The sequence below is a fragment of the Heptranchias perlo genome, chromosome 42 (genome assembly GCF_035084215.1).
Source record: "Heptranchias perlo isolate sHepPer1 chromosome 42, sHepPer1.hap1, whole genome shotgun sequence".
Classification (NCBI taxonomy): domain Eukaryota; kingdom Metazoa; phylum Chordata; class Chondrichthyes; order Hexanchiformes; family Hexanchidae; genus Heptranchias; species Heptranchias perlo.
Genome location: NC_090366.1, coordinates 3,613,795 through 3,636,322, shown reverse-complemented (window position 1 = coordinate 3,636,322; position 22,528 = coordinate 3,613,795). Strand labels below are relative to the sequence as shown.

The 22,528-nt window shown below is 42.4% G+C and overlaps 1 protein-coding gene across 1 annotated transcript in view; it reads left to right on the top strand.

The window, feature by feature from the left end:
- LOC137306113 (hemicentin-1-like) overlaps nt 1-22,528 on the top strand; it is a 63,871-nt gene that overhangs the window by 13,588 nt on the left and 27,755 nt on the right. The window contains exons 5-8 of the mRNA XM_067975173.1: nt 12,890-13,174; nt 15,772-15,856; nt 18,965-19,052; nt 21,291-21,429. Of these exons, the coding sequence (XP_067831274.1) occupies nt 12,890-13,174; nt 15,772-15,856; nt 18,965-19,052; nt 21,291-21,429 (597 nt within the window). The remainder of the gene's footprint in view (nt 1-12,889; nt 13,175-15,771; nt 15,857-18,964; nt 19,053-21,290; nt 21,430-22,528) is intronic.

Below are 22,528 nucleotides of genomic sequence, written 5' to 3'. Positions count from 1 at the left end.
GATTAATCCTTGCTTCTCCAAGTGGAGACTAATTTTGTCCTTCAGAATTTTTTCCAATAATTTTCCTACCACTGATGTTAGGCTCACTGGCCTGCAGTTCCCCGGTTTTTCCCTACTCCCCTTCTTGAATAATGGTACTACATTAACGGTCCTCCAGTCCTCTGGCACATCCCCTGTGGCCAGAGAGGTTCTGAATATTTGTGTTAGAGCCCTCGCAATCTCCTCCTTTGCCTCACACAGTAGCCTGGGATACATTTCGTCCGGGCCTGGGGATTTATCCATTTTTAGGCCTGCTAAAAGCGCCAATACCTCCTCCCACTCGATGTTAATATGTTCGAGTATATCACAGTCCCCCTGCCGTATTTCTATGTCTACATCGTCCTTCTCCATAGTGAAAACAGATGCAAAAAATTCATTTAGAACCCCTCCTACATCTGCCGGCTCCACACACAGATTGCCATTTTTGTCCCTAATGGGCCCTATTTTTCCCCTAGTCATCCACTTACCCTTAATATACTTATAAAACATCTTAGGATTTTCCTTTCTTTTGCTCGCCAGTGTTATTTCATGGCCCCTCCTTGATCTCCTAATTTCTTTTTTAAGTATCCCCCTGCACTTTTTGTACTCCTCTAGGGCTTCCTCCGTCTTTAGCCTTTTGTATCTGCCAAAAGCCGTCCTTTTTTTCCTAATCCATTCTCGTATATCCCCTGACATCCAAGGTTCCCTGGAGTTCTTGGAACCACCCTTGACCTTTACGGGAACATATTGCCATTGTATGGTCTCAATCTCCCTTCTGAAAGACTCCCATTGCTCCGATGCGGATTTTCCTACAAGCAGCTGATCCCAGTCCATTTTGGCCAGATCCTGCCTTATCCTATTAAAATCGGCCTTCCCCCAATTTAGAACCTTTATTTCCGGCCCCTCGCTATCCTTTTCCATGACCACCTTATATCTCACCGAATTATGGTCACTGTCACCAAAGTGTTCACCTACTAGCACTTCTTCCACTTGGCCGGCCACATTCCCTAGAATTATGTCCAGTACCGCCCCCTCTCTTGTAGGACTTTCTACATGCTGGCTCAAAAAGCTCTCCTGGATGCACGTTAAGAATTTTGTACCCTCTAAGCCTTTTACACTCTGAGTATCCCAGTTAATATTGGGGAAGTTGAAATCCCCCACTATTATTACCCTATTATTTGCACAATTTTCTGAGATTTGCCGACATATCTGTTCCTCTATCTCCCCCTGACTGTTTGGGGGCCTATAGTACACTCCCATCAAAGTGCTTGCCCCCTTTTTGTTTTTAAGCTCCACCCATATGGCCTCATTAGAGGAACCTGCTAATATATCATCCCTCCTTATGGCAGTAATTGATTCTTTAATTAATATTGCCACCCCCCTCCTCTTATACCTCCCCCTCTGACTCGCCTGAAGATTCTGTACCCCGGAATATTGAGCAGCCAGTCTTGCCCCTCCCTCAACCATGTCTCTGTGACAGCAACAATATCATACTCCCATGTGTTTATCAACACCTTCAGTTCATCCACCTTATTCGCAAGACTCCTTGCATTAAAATAGATGCCATCCAGCCTTGCCCTCACATATTTGCCCTGTCTTCCAAGCTGAATTTTTTTTTTCTCTATATTTGGCTGCACAACACCCCCTATTGTAGCTCCACTCTGTATCCCATCCCCTTGCAAAATTAGTTTAACCCCACCACCCCCCAACAGTGCTAGCAAACCTCCCCGCAAGGATTTCTTTTCCCTGAATTGGCCTCGTTCTTTTTATCTCTTTTTTTGTATCTCGCGAGAGATTACATGATGGTGGGAGAGAACGCCAGCGTCATGACAGTTGGTACTTTCCCTGTCCGCCTTTTTTTATGTTTGTACAACGCAAAGCTCAAAAAGCTCTCGTTACTGAGTGGGAACATAGTAAGGCAGCAGAGATCGATGATCGAAGCATCATTGACACTTTGCCCGAACAAAATAACCTCCCGATATGTAAACTACCTTTATGTATTTCGATGATGGGCCCTTGTTTTCCCTTACCCATCTAGTTGAAATAGTCTGTCCACATAGAGATGGGATAAAGACGTTTACTCTGGTACAGAAAGCTAACTCTCAGAGGGTCCAGTCTCTCCATATCTAACGCACCGCTTTCTGTTGCAGAGCCAAGGCCCAGAGACAGACATTGGTGTTGGAGGAATGCATCTATCCAATCACTGTGTACGCAGCGATCAATGTTCGAAGCTTTCGCAAACAGGAATAATATCTCCAGAATGAGGAATCCAGTGAATACGCCGCAATTGAATTTAAATGAAATCCTTCGGCATTTACTCCTTTTGGACAAATGGAGCTCATCAATATCTTAACGCAACTAGTTTGATGAGTAGAGCAGAAAGTTGACACTCGGGAAGCTCTGCGGAAATGGATATCTTTCGGAGATGAATTGCTAAAATGTTCAATTCGGTTTGTTGGAATATTTGATTTAAAATTTCACACGTGTTTTCATTCTAACCATGCGTCTGAAATACAGCGGCGGCGGGCTTTAGTCGTCAGTGCAACTTTTTAACATTTTCTATTCGCTCCAATAAAATAACTATTTCCAGAACCAATTTTAAAGTTGTTTTCATTGATGACCTTCCTCTATAACATTGTTGGACAGTGTTAAATGTCACTATTGGCGGTTGGTTTGGCAGCCTCTCCCAGCCCAGTGTAATAAACGTTCATCTCCGTGTCAATTGATTTCCGTTTCCTACATGACAACACCCAGCCTATTATAAACATATTTAGTCATTCAGAAGCAGTTTGCAATGTTAACGGATCAGAAAATATTTACATTTATACTCAAAAGGCAATTGGATATATACTTAAAAAGGAAAAACATGCAGTGCTATCTGTAGAGAGCAGGGAAAGTGGGATTAATTGGATAGTTCTTTCAAAGAGCCGGAGCAGCTATGATGGACCGAATGGCCTCCTCCTGGGCTGTATGATTCTATGAATGCAAGTAAGGACAAGCATGTCGGAGAGGGAGGTAAAACGTTATCCTGAAACTCGGTGCACAAACCAGCACTAATTGATTTACCGTCACAGTCTAACAGATTGCAAAGTCCCAATTACATATTAAAAACACGTTGATTACCATAGAATAACTCTGTTCCAAGCATCAAAGATAATATTTTCAATGAAACGTAGCCAAGATTCACATTTGGAAAACTCCACCATTTCCCATAAGTCAAATTATACACTGTGTTAGCAATAAGAACAGACATTTCACGAACAACTTTACAAGCTTTACAATGTGTCCAGGACAAAACTTACCATGGATAACTGAAGATTCCTGTGCTTGGTGTTCAAAGTGGCTCAAATACCAATTGGTGCTGTTCCTTCCATCGATTGGATGTGAAGAAAACGACCGGATCACAATACACGCCATCTAACGGACAAAGGAAGCAAGTGCATTTCTTCAGGTAGAACCTCATTCTCCGGCCACACCTTTTTCGTTCAGCACACTCAGTACACACTTCGACAGTTGATGTTGGGACGGTGAGGTAAATCATGAGTTGAACTTCGCATGATACTTCTCTCTAGTTCTGTTGGACTCAGATGTGCCTGAAGGTGCAATGGGAAGTGGCCTATGCAATGCTGTCGGCCTGACACTGTGTGTCGCGATGTTGGATTGAGAAGCCTTTTCTTTTCTCCCTGATTACATGGGGATAAAATGATCTCAGATGGCACAAGGAATCAGAGAAATTACAACTCAAAATACAATACATTTTACAACTGTCTCAATAACCAGGTAAAAATTCTGCAATTAATCTGTCCCTAGCTCAGCTAACCTGGGCTCGGAACTTAAAGGTCAGTCAGGGCTCCCGCTGCTATCGAAAAATCCGCATACACTCGTTTTTAGGTTTCTAAGTTAAAAATGAGCAACTTTGTGAGGAATCACGGAAACACATTTCAATGAAAAGTAAGACCTTCAGAACAGGGGCATCATTGGAAAATTGGAAGGAAAACCCGTGAAAAAATGGAGCGATATTTCTAATTTGTTCTCAGGGTGTGGGCTTGATGGGTGATACCAGCATTTATTGCCCATTGATATTTGCACTTGAGAAGGTGTTGTTGGGCCTTCTTCTTGAACCGCTGCAGTCCGAGTGATGAAGGTACTCCCATAATGATGTTAGGTCGGGAATTCCAGGATTTTGACCAAACGACGATGAAGGAACTGCAATTTATGCCCAAGTCAGGAGGTTTGTGTGACTTGGAGGCGAATTTGGAAGTGATGGTGATCCATTACAACAAATGGCTCTCAAAATTGCTTCTTCCTAGCTTACTTTCTAATTTTAATGGTAATTGCACTGCTCCCCTCGACAAGCTGTAAGCCTCGCTTGCAACGACTGTCAGAGTTTCGGATAGAGTGATGCAGCCTATCTCCGACCCGTTTTTCCTGCAATTCGCACGAACACGTTGCTCCTTTATGAAAAATATTTGGACCTGCAAAGTTGCCCAATAAATATGTACTGATTATCCTTACAGTGAATGTGCTTTAACAATCCGATTGTGTGCCTGTTTAATACTCAATTAATATTTGATATATATAGTTTGAAACTGATCATATTGACTAAAATAACAGGCAACATGAAACACAAAGGCATTGGAATGTATTGTGATGTGTTCACCGGCCGCAGCATTGCTCTGCACTGCACCATATTGGTCAAAATTGCAGCTGGTGTACTGAAATTTTAACATGTTAAAACACATGGGGAGGCTGTGACGTGTCTGTCAGATTGTCCTTAAATTTTATCTATCGGTTGGACACCCGGAGTTGTAACATCCCGAAGACCAAAGTGCAAGGCTTCACACTCTTCCCATTCTTTCCTTCCCAGACGCCATCTCTTTAATCAATAAATAAGTTTAGATTCCACTGAGATTGTTTCATCTTAAGTGTATTTATCCATTTGTAAATTTAAGATATCTTTTAGGAAAACGCACTATTGCATATTTAGTTCCTAACACGATGTTGACGCTATAATTTCTGAAAAGTCATCCAATGTTTATTATCGCTCTTGAGTGAACCCAGTTGCAAGTGTCCATGTGGACATCCAGAGAGGACAGGATCAGATTCGGGGTGATGGGTCTCGCAGCAAACTTCATTGTTAAAGAGCCATCTGCAAAGTAGTATCTTGAGTGAGGGATTGGAGGAACAGGAGCTCAGCAAGGAGTCAATTCTTTCAAGGTGGAAGAGGAGAATATTGGGGCAAATACTGCAAGCAACAACAGAGAACGTTTCCATTGCCTTGATTGGATAAACGACTTGTATCTCCTGGTTTTTATATTTAGTTCGTTTAGAGAAAGAAACTAAAATGTGGGCAATCAGACAATACGGCCTCTGCAGGTTTTGGTCCTTTTCAGTTATACTTAATATCGGCATATTGACTCATTTCTATGCCCTAGAGGAACAATTGAAGAGTGCACATTGGCGTAATTAATTTTTTGGTTCTGCTCAGTCGAATCTGATATCAGTTCCCCGACATTATTGTCTAGTTCATTATTACAATGATCTCTCTGCAACACAAAGGAAACGTGGTGCAGGTACAAAAAGAACACGTGGTACAGATACGCAAAGAACACTTAGTACAGATACACAAATAACACGTGGCACAAATCCAAAAAGACACGCGGCACAGATCCACAAAGAACACGTGGGACAGATGCACAAAGAACACGTGGTTCAGATCCTCATAGAACAGGTAGCACAGAGTAAGAAAGAACATGCAGTACAGATACCCAAACAAGACGTGGTACAGACACCCAAAATATATTTGGTACAGATACACAAGGATCACGTGGTACAGATACACAAAGCACACGCCCTACAGATACACAGAGAAGACGTGATACAGATACAAAAAGAACACGTGGTCCATATACACAAATAACTCGTGTTACAGACACACAAAAATCAATTGGTACAGTTACACAAATTACAAGCCGTACAGATGCACAAAGAACACGTGGACCAGATACAATAAGAACACGTGTTACAGATGCACAAACAAAACTTGGTACCAATGCACAAATAATTACAAATAGCTATAAAAAGCACACGTGGCACAGATAAACAAATAATTGTCGTTCAGATATACAAAGCACACCTGGTACAGATTCGCAGGTACAGATACACAAGGAACACGTGGGGCAGATACACAAAAACACTTAGCACAGATGAACAATGAACACGTGGTTCAGATACACAATGCTCACATGTTACAGATATGCGCAGAATATATGAAGATACACAGAGAACACCTGGTACTGATACACAAGGAACACGTGGTACAGATGCATGAAGAACAAGTGGTACAGATACATAAAGAACACATGGTCCAGATACACAAATAACTTGTGGTGCAGATACAAAAGGGCCTCGTGGTACAGACACGAAATGAATACCTGGTACAGATACTTGAAGTACATTCAGTACAGATACATAAAGAACACATGGTTCAGATAAACGAATAGCGTGTGGTGCAGATACATAAAGAATTGCGGTACAGGTACACCAAGCTCACGTGGTACAGGTGCTCAAAGACACTAGTGCACACACACAAAGAATATGTGGTACAGATACATAAAGAAAATGTGGTGCAGATGCACAAATAACACGTGGTACAGGTACACAAAGATCAAGAGGTGCAGATCAACAAAGAACACGTGGTACAGGCAAATAAAGACCACGTGGTACAGATACAACAAGAAAACGTGGTACAGATACACAAAGAACAAGGGGTGCAGATCCGAAAATAACATTGGGTACAAATACACAAAAACACTTGGTGCAGTTATACAAAGAAGACGTGGTACAGTTACACAAAGAACATGTTGTACGGATACACAATTACCACGTTGCAGATGCACAACGAACACTTGGTACAGATACACCAAGAACATGTGGAACAGGTACACAAAGACTACGTGGTGCAGATCAACAAAGAAAACGTGGTACAGATACGCAAAGAAAACGTGGTACAGATACGGAAAGAACATGTGATGCAGATACACAAAGAACACTCGATACAGATAGGCAAAGAACATGTGATGCGGGTAGGCAACGAACCCGTGGTGCAGCTACACAAAAGAAACGTGGTACAGATACCCAAAATCACATGGATCAGATACGCAATGAACATGCGGTACAGATACACAAAGAACACGTGCTACAGATACACAAAGGAGTAATTCTGCTTCGAATTAGTAAGAATCAGTTTTGCGAAACTGAAACTGCCATGGGACAGAGTGGGGAGAACCTCACTCTGGTCTCTCCTGCCTCTGCACCTTTGTACAGCGACATGTTAATATAGTTATTGCCAGGAGTTCGAATGCATGTTTAGTTTCTGGCTGTTCCAAATAGGAGGCGCGGTGGGTCCACTGTGTTTCATCCCGCCACAAACTGCGAGTACACGGGGGATCTTTTACTATTTACCAGTAAACTGATTGTTCCTGTCCCTTCCCAATCCATCCTTCCTTTTCAGAACATGTTAGGGTAGAAATCCGCCTTGGACGGTGTTACATGCTCACACTTGTGCCTCATGCTGCGCTCCCCACTGAGCCACAACTGACACATTAATAACGCCATTGTTATTAGCAGGTATTTTTAATAATGTAGATATATTATTAATATTCACGTTCTGAACTCTCACATGCATTGCACTTTAAACATTCAGCTGAAAACACAACAGCTCCATTCACGATGCAGCACAAACTATAACCGGATGTTACCTGACCACAAGTAAGCTCATTCTGGTTTAATTTTCTAGAATGATTCACACCCCAAGAGCGTCATAGATAGCAGCGATACATAGTTGCTGTATAAACCGCAACTAATTGGGCACTAAATAGAACCGAGCTCTTTACACCCCTGCTCTGGAGCTGTACTGGCACACGGTGTAAATAAACGCACCTCGGTGCAGCCACACTCAATGAGAACAACGGGTGAGACACTGACTCATTCCCAATGTGAACAGTGCCGAGACAATGAGATAGAATCATATGAACTGCCGGAGACTCTTGGCTGACCACACACCACTTCAGCTGTCAGCCTGAGATCGAAATGATTCTTGTGTCGAGCCTACATGAACACAATCCCTAAACTAGTGAGTTAAACAAAACTGGGCCCTGGATCTGAACAAACACACCTAAATTAATCAGTAAAACCAAACTGGAACGTGGATCTGTGAGCACATCCCTAAACTTAACAGTTAAACCAAATCGGGCACTATAGGTGAGCACACATCCCTAAACACGTCAGGAAAACCAAACTGAGGCCTCAATCGGAATACAATCCCTAAATTAGTCAGCAAAAGTGAATTGGGCCTTAAGCTGAACACACATCACTAAACTAGACAATGAAACCAGACTGGACCCTGGAGCTGAAAACAATCCCTAAACTAGTCAGTAAAACAATACTGGGCCCTGGATCCGAAAACAATCCCTAATCTAGACAGTAAAACCAACTGGGCCATGGATCTGAAAACAGTGGGGGAGTGTCTCAAGCTGTATGAGCCATCACGGTCCCCGTGGATTGGTGGGTGCCGAACAGCTGACCTCTCGGTGCTCTGTTTCGCGAGGAAATCCAGTATATTCAGGGTGGGCGGAATCCAGAAACGTGATTAATGTGAGATCGGGGTTAATTTTTAGTTTGTAATTTTGACAACGTGAAACTCCGCCAGTCATGAAGAGCCTAAATGTTATTTTAATTCTGGTATTTAGCGAAGGTAAAATATTATTTTTAATAATTCTCTCAAGCGATTTCCATCTTGTGGCAAAATAACAAAGTAATTAGTTATAGAAATAATACATCGTTCGTGATTTGTAAATTCGCGAAGAAGGTTTTTAATGTATATTATATTCTGAACTGAATTCTGTAAATTGTTAGGATAATTGACTATTAATGTGTTTGATTGGGAAATAAAGGACATTTTAACGGAAAATTTGCAGTTGGAAATTTACGAGTTTAAATGGATATGGAGAGGGAAATATCAGTGGGTGTTAGAAGGGTCATTTAATAGTGTTTATCTGGGATGGCAGGGAATTTTTTAATTAGAAAATTATTGTGTATTTCATTGGGTGTTTAATTTCTATTTTTCATCAGTTGTCCAGAGTTCACGATGGTCTGTGAAGATGCCGTGGTTTGTGTCGGCAGTGAAGGGTTCATGTGCAGAGCTCCCGTGTACATTTGATTATGCAGTCGATGGTCACAGTCCATGGGGTGTGTGGTTTAAGGGGGGTTATGATCCTAGTAGCCGAAGGGTCTTTATTGTCTATGATCTCAAAAGTTCAGACAATATAAGCCTTAATTATATGGGACGAACTGAGTTGAACGGCAACTTTGCAAAGAAACAATGTTCCTTACGGATAAAAGATATCAGGAAGAGCGATGATGGTGACTATTTCTTCAGACCGAAGATCACCGCTGCCCGGAATGTTACAGAACAATACACTTCCAGATCGCAGGCCAATATTTCTATTTTAGGCAAGTTTTTATTCATTTATTCCTTTTGTAGTTTATATTCCGTCTCCTCAGTGCCATTTAATTTAAGCCTTGAATTGAAAAATTTCGTGATACTTTTGGCCTACGTCACATGTTACAGCGGCACGGCTCCTCCACTGAATATTACCCAGGTGAGTGTTATGCATTATCTTGAACAGAAATATGACACTGGGCTATTCTTAATAACTTACAGAAGCTCCCTGCGTTGTTCAGTTGGTAAGTGCAATGTTAGATGTTGTATTGAAACGTACAGACCGGCGGTTCAAATTTAAATACATAATTGAAGCGCAAAAGGAAGTCAAAGTTTTTAATTCTGTAGGAAGGGTAGAGTCGATATGGTCTCAGCACAGGAGGGATTTCTAGGGTCAGTCAGGACTGTCTCCAACCATCGCTTCTTTGAAGCAGTTCGCGCAAAAAAGGTACTGGATTCTATCCCAAATACAGATTTGGGATAGAATGTGGGTCCGGGCTGGCCGAATGGTTCAGTATCACATCAAATAATGAATTTACCCAATGAGGCATGAGCGGGTTTAATGGTTGCTGATATTTGAAGAGACCATTTTGAGTTGCCAGCAAAGCAGTGTGTGAGTGGCAGTTAATTCACTGCCAATAACGTGAATAATTCATGTGATAAAGCGTCTGAGTGCATATGTGATCCGATGAGATCAGTAATTTTAAGAAGTTATTAAGTTTAGGCATTATTCCCTGCAGCTGAGAGCAGGCGGAAAAGAACAGGATTCATTTTTAAGGTGATATTTTCTCAGAATTTGGGTTGAATCGCCTGGCACATCATTGGCCGTTTTCAAAATTGAAATCCACTGTAATTTCCTTCTCTCCTTACAGAAAATCCAAGTATATCAGTCTCTGGGGAATTGATCGCTGGACAACCAGCGCAACTGACCTGCTCGATCACCCACAGTTGCGAATCCGCCAACCTTGAGCTGAAGTATACTTATGATCAAGGTTACTTTCCTTTTCTGACAGAGACTAAAACTTCCGAACAAAATGTCAACGGTTTCGATGATTCCCGGAGGGTTTCATCCATTTTCACATTCGTCCCATCATCAGACCATCATGGGAAAACGCTGGGGTGTAAACTTATTGTTGAAGGTGTCGAAGCTACTGTTCAAGAAACTCTTTAACTGGCCGGTAAATGTAAATACCCGCTCTATGCTTGATTCACCCAACCTGTTGGTAAACAGGTTGTGAAGTTGTTATTATTCTCATTGTAGTGAGAGCTCGACTGGAAAATCAATTAATCGAACTGTCTAAGACCTAATTCTTGTCAGTCCCTTTGCTTAATATTTTCCCCAAACCATTGGAGTAATATTGGTGGTTCCACGGGTGTGGTTTGTGTACAAAATGATTCCAATGGATCCCAATGCCAGATGCCGTTTTTGCCACAGAGTAACTGATTAACATTACATAAAATGTACAGCTCAAAAACAGGCCATTCGGCCCAACGTGCTCGTGCTGGCGTTTATGCACCAAATGATCCTTCTCCCACTTCTCTACATCCAATCCCATCAACGTGACCTTCTATTCTTTTTACTGTCGTGTGTTTCTCGACCTTGCCCTTGAATGCATCATACAGAGCAGGAGTGTCTGTTTTGAATTAACTGGTGCGGTTGGGTCGAGATGCTACAATTGGCCTCAACATCCCTGTGTGAGGGAAGGGAAAGTCGACCAAGTTCTTGTTCTGGGAGGAATGTTCACTTTGTTGAAGTAACGCTGGACTAGAACTTTACCCGGGCAAACAGACAAATCTTTAATGACAAGAGGGGGAAAGATGCTTATGTTTGAAATGAGCTGAAGGAATAAGACATCACGAGTGAAATAACGCCCATACGTAGTCAATGTGGAACGGATCACTGATGTCCCCTTATACATTTAATAGATTGAAACTGTACTTACGTTGTATAAAAATCTGTGTTGAGCTGTTTGTAGTGACCAAGTTATCTCCAGCCATGCGCCATTCTTACATTTATGTTACGTTTGATCCTCATCAGAATTAACAAAATAGTCACGACATATTGCTCTCTGGTTGTCACTTAAATTGTTTTTTTTGTCTTATGTGCTGGAATTCTCATTTACCGCCAATGACCTCCGCATTACCAGCTGCCTCTCGGGAACCAATCGTCAATTCCTCGATAGTAGCAGTGGAAGGAAGTTCAGTATTACTGTACTGCATGGCCCAGGGTGAACTACCGGTCAGTTTAAGATGGGTGAGAGATGGTTCGGAGATCAGCATGTCTTCCACCGGTGAACTGAGGCAGATATTTCACAACATTAGTTCTAAAGATGACGGACAATATTGGTGCGTTGCTGAAAATATCGTAGGCAACGCAAAGAGCTTCACACAGATTTCTGTGCAATGTAAGTGCGGTGTGAAACTACGTTCATTCTCTTTATTATATTAATTTACTGAAGTTATTCACTGTTATAAACAATCACCATCAAAACTCGCAGACTGGTACTGGAGTTAATCATTTCCTATTCATCTCATTGATATTTGGAAAGCTAATCTTCCTCACACCAGGTTCTGTTGAGGATCAAACGTAACATATATATAACATTGGCGCATGGCTGGAGATAACTAGGGGACCGCAAACAGCTCCACACAGATTTTTATACAACGTAAGTACAGTGTGAATCTATTAAATGTATAAAGGGACATCAATGATCCGTTGCACAGTGACTACGCATGGGTGATATTTCCCCCGTGTTCACACAACTCTCTCAATAGCCGATGTTAGTAATATTCACAGAAAAGCCAGTAAAAGAAGGAGAATTTGACCACATTTAGCGGGTAAAAAACATCGTTAAAAACCAGAGACCCCATTGCACAAAACCAGGTAAAATGTATCTCAGACTGGTTAAAACCAAATTAATGAATATGTGTGATGTGGAGCTCCAGAATTAATGTGCGGGAAGACTGATCCCAGAGGCCTGAAGTGGAAGAACACGTTATTCAATCACAATGGTAAAAATTGATAACATTATATACAAACAGTTTTACCAGAACAGACAGTTGAGGTAAGTTAGTCTGTATTGTTTACCATATTTTAACTGGGTAATCGCCCACAGCATGAAGATAAATTGATCAAATGACCGCTTATTGGTTCGATGAGAATTTATAACTGAGTTATTGATTGTTAGAATTTAGCAAAAAGCAAAATCAGATGATCCATTAAATGAATGTATCTTTGTATGGCTCCAATTAAACACGGCTGTGCAGTAACCTCTCTGGTTAGTCTAAAGGCCCAAATCGGTTCTACTTAGACACTGCATACTGTTTGATGAAAACTAATTGAAGCTGAACTCTTTTATTTTTATTTAGATAAACCTTCAATAGTATCAGGCCCGAATTGCACCATTTGTGAGAGTGGGATTGATTGTACCTGCAGTGTCAGAGCCAACCCCCCGGCAAATATCACATGGGGTCTCAATGGAAGAAACGTCACGAGGAACAGTTCAGATGAAGTTATCTCCTGGGCAGTGAATGGTCACTTGGTGCAGAGCTCCCTGATATTGACTCACCCAACTGGAACTGGAAACCAGATCTCATGTGTTGCAGCAAACGAGCACGGCGTTAGTTTCGGGAAATATCAACACAATTTAGCAGGTAATCCTGACATTTCGTGGAATTTAATTACTATAGCTGGATTTTTCCGTCACTGGCACGCTACTAAATGAACGGTGTTAGTGTCAGCAAATACTAGCTCCATTCGACAGTTGAATACCAAATCCATCTGCAAGTATGGACGGATTCCAATGAATAATTTAAGTAGGTATAGTCCGCAACTGACGACTAACTCACTAAAAGTTGCGATCGGAATAATACATTATTTTTTTTATTTGTTCATGTGATGTGGGCGTCGCTGGCAATGCCAGCATTTATTGTCTATCTCCAATTGCCCTTGAGAAGGTGGTAGTGAGCCGCCTTCTTGAACCGCTGAAGTCCGTGTGTTGAAGGTTCTCCCACAGTGCTGTTCGGAAGGGAGTTCCAGGATTTTGACCCAACGACGACGAAGTAACGTCGATATATTTCCATGTCGGGATGGTGTGTAACTTGGAGGGAAACGTGCAGGTGGTGTTGTTCCCATCTGCCTGCTGCCCTTGTCCTTCTAGATGGTCGAGGTCGTGGGTTTGGGTGGTGCTGTCGATGAAGCCTCGGTGAGTTGCTGCAGTGCATCCTGTGGATGGTACACTCTGCAGCCACGGTGCGCCGGTGGTGGAGGGAGTGAATGTTTAGTGGGGTGGAATGTGCCTAAACAAGCGGGCTGCTTTGTCCTGGATGGTGTCGAGCTTCTTGAATGTTGGTGGAGCTGCACCATCCAGGAAAGTGGAGAGTATTCCATCATACTCTTGACTTGTGCCTTGTAGATGTTGGAAAGGTTTCGGCGAGTTAGGAGGTGACTCACTCGCGGCAGAATACCGAGCCTCTAACCTGCTCTCGTAGCCACGGTATCTATGTGGCTGGTCTAGTTCAGTTTCTTGTCAATGGTGACCCCCAGGACGTTGATGGTGGGGGATTCGGCAATGGTAATGCCGTTGAATGTCAAGGGGAGATGGTTAGACTCTCTCTTGTAGGAGATGGTCAGTGCCTGGCACTTATCTGGCGCCAATGTTATTTGCCACTTGTCAGCCCAAGCCTGGATGTTGTCCAGATCTTGCTGCAGACGTGTCACTGATTTAGCGGATTTGTTTATAGTTGCCTTGTTTTCCTCAATATCGGAAGGGATTAATATAAAACAGTGTAAGTATACTGCGATCTTTAATAAAAGAGAATCTTCGAAATTAATTCGACACTTTATGAAGTCAGGTTGCCTCGCACGACAACAGTAGCGGGCTGCAGTCCATCATTGAATTCATACTTGCTCAGTTCTATCTTTATTATACAGTTCAACAAAGCAGCTATTACAGCTATCTCTGACTGCTGCTGGGATTGTTTTCCTGGCGATGTTCTGAGAAGACTCTTAATTTGGATAATCCTGAAAATGGAGTTTGAATACCTGAATAACTGGGATAATTGAAGATGAGAGACTGAATTGAAATACGGCTCGGAAGCCAATCGACCCATGTATGTTGTCTTGTTGAAGTTGTACAAGACATTAGTAAGGCCACACTTGGAATACTGTGTACAGTTCTGGTCACCCTATTATAGAAATGATATTATTAAACTAGAAAGAGTGCAGAAAAGATTTACTAGGAGGCTACCGGGACTTGATGGTTTGACTTATAGAGAGCGGTTAGATAGACTGAGACTTTTTTCCCTGGAGAGTAGGAGGTTAAGGGGTGATCTTATAGAAGTCTATAAAATAAGGATGGTGAGTGTCTGGAACGAGCTGCCAGAGGCAGTAGTAGAGGCGGGTACAATTTTGTCTTTTAAAACGCATTTGGACAGTTACATGGGTAAGATGGGTATAGAGGGATATGGGCCAAGTGCAGGCAATTGGGATTAGCTTAGTGGTATAAACTGGGCGACATGGACATGTTGGGCCGAAGGGCCTGTTTCCATGTTGTAAACTTCTTTGATTCTATGATTCTATGTGATATGAATATTTGCACACATTCGGGATTGGAGACTGAATTCTTTATTGTGCTTTATTCAGTCCTCAATAAGATCATTTCAAGGTAGATGTCATCCTGGTAATTTAAATACGGCACCGTGTGAGGGGGGTTCATTTGTTGCTTCGTGACCCGACGTTGCATTTTACCAAGTGTCCCAGTTACATCAAAAGAATCCGACTGTTTTATCGAGGCAGAGATGTATTCGGTGGACTGTCCGTGTACGTTTTTCATTCCATGATTTAATATGAACGGAACAGATAGGAATTCAATGTGTAAATATTTATTTTTAATTTACACAGGGCATAGAACAAGGGTAAAATGATGGGGAGAATCCAGTGTTAGTTCGTCGAAAAAGTAATCAGTTCAACCGCTGCCCTGTCCATTTTCTGCGAATATTTCCCAATATATTAATGAAGCACATTGACGATTTTTCGGGAGATTAGATTTGGAGTAATTTTCAAATAGTCTGTCCTTTGATCACCGGGTCGGAGTTCTGAGGTTTCAGGGAAGTATATCAAATCTTTGGTTCTCACTTTTAAGATGTGAATATGTCGGAAACTTGCCAATTCAGACGGATTAAAGTTATCCGAATACCATGTTGTAATCGTAGAGTAGTAATGAACAACAGAGTCTTTATGCATATTTCAGGAACTTTTCCCTGGAAAATTGTCATCCCAGTTGCAGCAGCGGCTACTTTGATCATCCTGTTTCTGATCGCGGTGATGGTACGGAGGTATGTGTGGTGCATAGTTTACATGAACTCTTGTGTTAATCACAGATCTGAAAGGGGTCCATGACATCAGGATTTCTGCCTCTGAGTAACTATTGTAGTGACCAGTGTGGAGGATAGTAACAGATATCAGGAGGACACGGACAGACTTGTGAACTGGGCAGACACATGTCAGATGAAATTGAACGCAGAGACTTGTGAAGTGACTCATTTTGGTAGGAAGAATGAGGAGAGGAAATATCAAGTAAATGGTACAATTTTGAAGGGAGTGCAGGAAAAGAGAGGCCTGAGGGTGCAGGTATACAAATCTTTGAAGGTGGCAGGAAAAGTCGACAAGATCGTTAAAAAGCATTTGGGATCCTGTATTTTATAAATAGAGGCATTGATTGCAAAAGCAAGGAAGTCGTGCTAAACATTTATGAACAACTGGTTCGGCCCCAGCTGGAGTATTGTGTCCAATTCTGGGCAGCTCACTTTAGGAAGGCTGTAAACGTCTTAGAGAGGGTGCAGAGGAGGTTTACTAGAATGGTACCAGGGATGAGGGATTAAGTTATGTGGACAGACTAGAGAAGATGGATTGGTACTCATAGAGCAGAGAACTTTAAGAGGAGATTTGATAGACGTGTTCAAAATTATGAACGGTTTTGATAGAATAAATGAGGGGAAACTGTTTCCAGTGGCAGAAAAGTCGGTAACAAGAGGACACAAATTTAAGGTGATTCGCAAAGAACTAGAGGCGACATAAGCAAACACTTTTTGAAGCAACGAGTTGTTATGATCTGGAATGCACTTGATGAAAGAGCGGTAGAAGCAGATTCAATAATAACTTTCAAAAAGGACTTGGATAAATACTTGAAGGGGAAACAAATCATATCTATGGGAAAAGAGCAGGGGAGTGGGACGAATTGGATAGCTCTTTCAAATAACCGGAACAGGCGCGAGGGGCCGAATGGCCTCCTTCTGTGCTGTACTATACTGTGTTATTATGATGCTATTTCTTCAAATAATTAACCCTTGAAAGCTTTGACCCTGAAACTCAGCTAAGAGTTGTCTATCACTTCTCCCCGCTGGAATAACAGACCAGAATAATCCTACTCTAGACCTTGGCTTAGTCTCCTTCGCTTCTAAGTTTGAAGCTTGTGGTTCCAGCCTCAAAGTAAAGCATGAGCACCGCCTCGAGCCGGACACACCACTGTAGTGTAGTGCGGCATTGTGGGAGGTGCCGTCTTACATCTCAGTCATTAAACCTAAGCATCGTCTGCATGCTCAAGCGGATGTGAAATATCCCTTGATAATATTGGCGAAAGAGAAGGGAGCTTCCCCCGTTTCATGGCAAAAATATATCCAGCCAGTCAACCCAGAAAAGTAGATTAACTGTTCACTTGACTCGTGTGGGATCTTGCTATGCGCAAAATAGCTGCCGTGTTTGTCTACGAAACAACAGTTTGCAAAATTAATTATTTGACTGTGAAGTGCTTTGGAGAGAGACCTTCAGATAAAGGCAATATATAATTGCAAGGCCATTCTTCTAAATTTTGGACTCAAGTGCCAAAAAAAAGTTAAATTTCGACAGCACCTTGTACTGACCCGTCCCAAGGAATTTAAAAAAGGCACAATGAAAAAATAATCGGACACGGATTCAAAGAAGCTGATATTATGAGCGGTGATTAAAATCTTGGTCAAGGAGGTGGGTTTTAAGGAGGGCCCTTGGAGAACAGTGAGATGGAGTTGTGAAGGGCTCTGAGCAAGTAATTCCAGACTCTGTGGGCTCACTAGCTGAAGGCACGTCCGCCAATTGTGGGTGTCGGGAAGAGGGAAACAAGAGGCAAGAGTCAGAATATCAGAGAGTTCGAAGCCGGGGTTTGTTGTTGGGCTAGAGGCTGTTACAGAGGCCGGGTGGGGGGAAACCATGGAGGGATTTATACAAGTATTAATCTGTCCAATAATGGTATGATGGTAGTTATTACTAATGTAATAGAGGAAACATTACAGGAGAAATGAGTTATTTTCCTGTGTCTCTTTTCCTGATGAACCTATTTAGTTTCACTAATTTCCTTCCAAGACGACTGTCAGAATTGTTGAAAGATTGGCTGTTAAATACTTTCAATAAAGCAACTGAGACCAATTAAATTTAAATAACTTGGCAATTCAAAACAAAAAGCAGCTTCTTCAAAGATATGTTAATAAATCACACAAGATGTTTGTGGTTGAAAAGAAATATCTGGCTTTTCCCTCAGACCCATGCCTGATTAGAACCACAGACTGGCCAACAACGGGATTTCAATGATTTCCAACATTCTCGTCTGAGCGAAGGTGGTTGTTGCCTCCAATTTACCATAAAAAAACTCAGAAAATCTCAAACTAGCTAAAACTTAACAACAAATAAAAGAAATATCAGCAATTCGAACCCAGGTTTTCAAACTGAATCAGAAGAAAATTTATTTCTTCCTCATTTCAAAACTCTAATGGATTGGAATTCAGCTGTACAATATCAGCAACGAATGTGTTAACACACTAAAAGACGTCCCGGCTGCAATTTTAAAAATGTGATAAGATATTGCAGGAAACTCTTCCGACTGCTTTTTAGGCAATATTTTAAGCCAATGTCTGCAAATCCTGTCTCTTTAACCACTTCTCTGCTTCTTCCTACTTACTATTTTGTGAAACTCATGTCTGCAATTCAAACAAGGTGTTAATAAACAATAAAACCCCGATATTTAATAAAGTGGGAGCACACTTGATAAACATTCTTTATTTACTATTTAAACAAAGTGATATCTTAGCGTGAGGAATTCCTCTGACCGTTATTTGAACAGTTGTTCGCAATCTATCTGCAAGCTTGATAAAATACTGCACAGCCTGATCTTTTCTCCAAGTGCAGTCTGCACCAATTTATTATCCAGCTTCATGGGAGAGAGACAAATCCTCATTCAGAAATATGGAAGCTTAAGGATAGAATGGAAACTGGAAGGAAATCATGTCCGTGCGAATAAGGAAACGTTATTTTCACAAATCCTTGATGTCGTAGTTCAACATAGGGCACGAGAAGATTTATTAACCTTAAATGTAAGCAGTTATGAGATTTTCATTATTTGTATTGTTTTGAATCAGGAAGAAGGCAAGAGACACCGTTAGTGTCCCACCAACAAACAGCGATTCAGTGATTTCCGCTGCGGTGCAGCATCCGTTTAACAATGAAGTAAATGAGGATATGGAAATTGTCCAGCATTCGCTGGAGTTACCTGCCTGATATTTGCTCTGTTTGTAACCATTGGGAATGACATTCAACACACAATGCAACGGTTTAACGGGTGCTTTAGAAACTTGTTTGATGGAATTTTAAAAGGGTGGAATGGCCACCTCAGCCTACTAACAAGAACTGACGCGCTGGTCATGACCTGATAAATCGGTCATGGACATTTTGTCAATTGGGGATTTTATTGAATTCAAAGTCAGTTGAAGGACATCGTCTTCTCATATCACTTAAGGGAAAAATGTTGCACTCCCCTCCCTCATGACATTATGGCACTGAGGGGGGCGGGGTGGGGGCGGGGGTGCAGGAGCGGGCAGTGAATCTTTGGAATTCTCAACCCCAGAGGGCTGTGGATGCTCATTGGTTGTGTATATTCAAGGCTGAGATGGATAGATCTTTGTTCTCTAGGGGAATCGAGGGATATGAGGATAGGGAGGGGAAGTGGAGTTGAGGTCGTAGATCAGCCATGATCTTATTGAATGGCGGAGCAGGTTCGAGGGGCCGTATGGCCTCCTCCTGCTTCTATTTCTTATGTCCGTTGGTTTAAATTCTCAGCAAGATCCCACGGTGTGGGGGGCCTGAGAAGCGACAAACCGCATTTCAGTTCTCTGGGATTATCTGCATTATCCTCCCTGGTTTTTACGCCCCGATTTTATTCTGGGGTGGGATCGGTCTGTGCGAGGGGCCTGTGTGTGCAACATGCTCGCCTGCCGAAAGCCTGAGAGATTTTACGCCCGGGCCTCATTTAAATATCAGCGCCCCCATATAAATTATGGCCTGGCCGGCGGGCGGGCCCATTTTTTTGTGCAGTAGAAGGCCGCTGCTTGCGACTACCGGAATAGGCCCCAACAGTCAGGTAAGGGTGCGAAGTGGGAGCGAAGTCGATCTGGGCAGGGGGTGAGGAGCCCGCGACAAGGCAGCCATAAGGTTGGGTTGTGGCGCCAGACGCACTACTCCTGCCCCTACTGTCCCACAAGGAAACCGATATAAGAAATAAAAACTTACTGGGGCTGTTCTGGCCACGATTCAGCTCCCGACACGTCTCCCCCGCTGAGGTTTCGGGCTAAAATGACACATTGGGCTCCAATGCCGCATATGGAGCCCGATCTGCACATTTAAAGAATGCCCCGATGTCTTGCGGTGGATGACCTTGACACCTGCAATTTAAAATTGCAGGCGGTCAGATCTGAGCGGGAAAGGGTTAGATAAGTAGCCCGCTCCATTTTAAGTGCCCTACCTCGTATCCGCCATGCGCACGGAGTTAGAATCAGGGCATTAATACTGGTTTGGCTGCGTTGGTCGCGCCCACGTTCCGTTTCACAGTGTTGTCGGTTCAAAATCTACTTCACCAAACGTGGATGGAAGGAGGATGTTTCGCCTTGCTGGGAGGTCCAGAACGAGGGGTCACTGTCTCAGGATACGGGTTAGGACATTTAGGACTGAGATGAAGATAAATTTCTTCCCGCAGAGGGTGGTGAACCTGTGGAATTCTCTACCACAGAAGGCTGTGGAGGCCAAGTCACTGAATATATTTAAGAAGGGGCTGGATAGATTTCTAGATACAAAAGGCAACATGGGGTATGGGGAGAGAGCGGGAATATGGTATTGAGATAAAGGATCAGCCATGATCATATTGAATAGCGGAGCAAGTTCGAAGGGCGGAATTGCCGACTCCTGCTCCTATTTTCTGTGTTTCTATGTCACATTTTGAACCTTGCATCCAGAGTTTGACTGAGATGTAGTACAGGGCAAGTGCTGCATTAAGGAAGGTGCCGTCTTTCAGATGACTGCTTAATCCAGAGCCTCGGCTGCCTGTTCCAGTAGTTCAGTTGGATGTTAGAAATTTCAATGCAATATTGGAAGAAGAGTCGGGATTTCTCAGCATGTAATGGTTAAAATTGGTCGAAACGTCACCAAAATTGATCGCCAGGTCATTTCACTCATTTCCTTTTATTGTGGGCAAATTAGCTGATGTACTTTAAATGTAATCCGTTGGTTACAATATGCTGTAATGAGGTGCTAAGCAAACACACGTTACTTATTGTATTTGAGCTTAAAATGCTTTACTCAATGAACAGGGACATTAGAATATACCAGGTAGGGAATAACGCGAGTTATTCTGGTACAGGAAGCGCACTCCCACCTAGCAGTAATTCCATATCTAATTCCTACTTTCTGTTCCAGAGCCAAGGCCAGTATGCAAACAGTGATGTTAGAGGGGCTGCCGCCAAACAATCAGCAGGAAGAGAAAATTTACTGTACGCAGCTGTCAAAGTATCAAACGTTCGCAAACATGAAAAATATCTCCAGAATGCGGAGTCCAGTGAATACGCCGCAATTAAATTTAAATGAAATGCAGCAGGATTTACACCATTCGGAGAGAGGGAGCTCATTAGAATCTTCACACAATTGGTTTTATGAGCTAGAACAGGAACTTTACATTCCAGCAATTGCTGTGAGAATGGACATCTTTCAGACATTAATTGCGAACATTTTTAATATCTTTGTGAGAGCATTTGATTTACAATCCAAACACGTGCTTCCTTTCCAAACACACTTGTGAAAAGCAGCGGGAAATGGGCTTCAATCGTCAATCCGAATTGAAACTTGTTCATCTGCTCTAGTAAAATAACTATTTTCTTAATTCGAACGTTGTTTTTATTTAAGACCTCTCTTTGCTAACTTATTAAAAAGCCCTGTCGATCAGCGTTCACTGTCTCTATCCGGTGCTGAGTTTGTTTGCACCTTCTCCCAGCCTATTGTAACAAGCGATTACCCGAGTGTAAACTTCCATCAGTTTGTTGATTGTGATTTCACCGGCATCATGCAGAAAGGAAGGAAGTATAAAGGGTGGATCTGTGGGTTTGGTGAATCTCTACTGTCAGCCTTTCTGCTCCGGATACAGGCTTAGCATTTCAAAAAAATATATTATCGAGAAGGTCAGGTCGCAAACAACGGGGAAATTTATTTCTCATCCCGAGCAGTCCTGAGTTTGATACGATTGAATGACTTGCTCGGCCACTTCAGAGGGCAGTTAAGTGTCAACCACGTTGAAGTGGGACAGGAGACACATATAGACGGAGACTGGTTAAGGACAGCATGTTCCCTTGGCTAAATGACATGAGCGAAACCAGTTGAGATTTTAAAGAAAGACTTGCATTTATATAGCGCCTTTCACGACCCAGAGCGCTTTACATCCAATTAAGGACTTTTTTGAAGTGTAGTTACTGTGGTAGGAAACGCGGGAGCCAATTTGCGGAGAGCAATGTACCGCAAACAGCAGTGTGATTGTGACCAGGTAATGTGTTGTTTAGTGGTGTTAATTGAGGGATAAATATTGGCCAGGACACCAGGGAGAACCCCACTGCTCTTCTTCGAAATAGTGACGTGGGATATTTTACGTCCACCAGAAAGAGCTGACC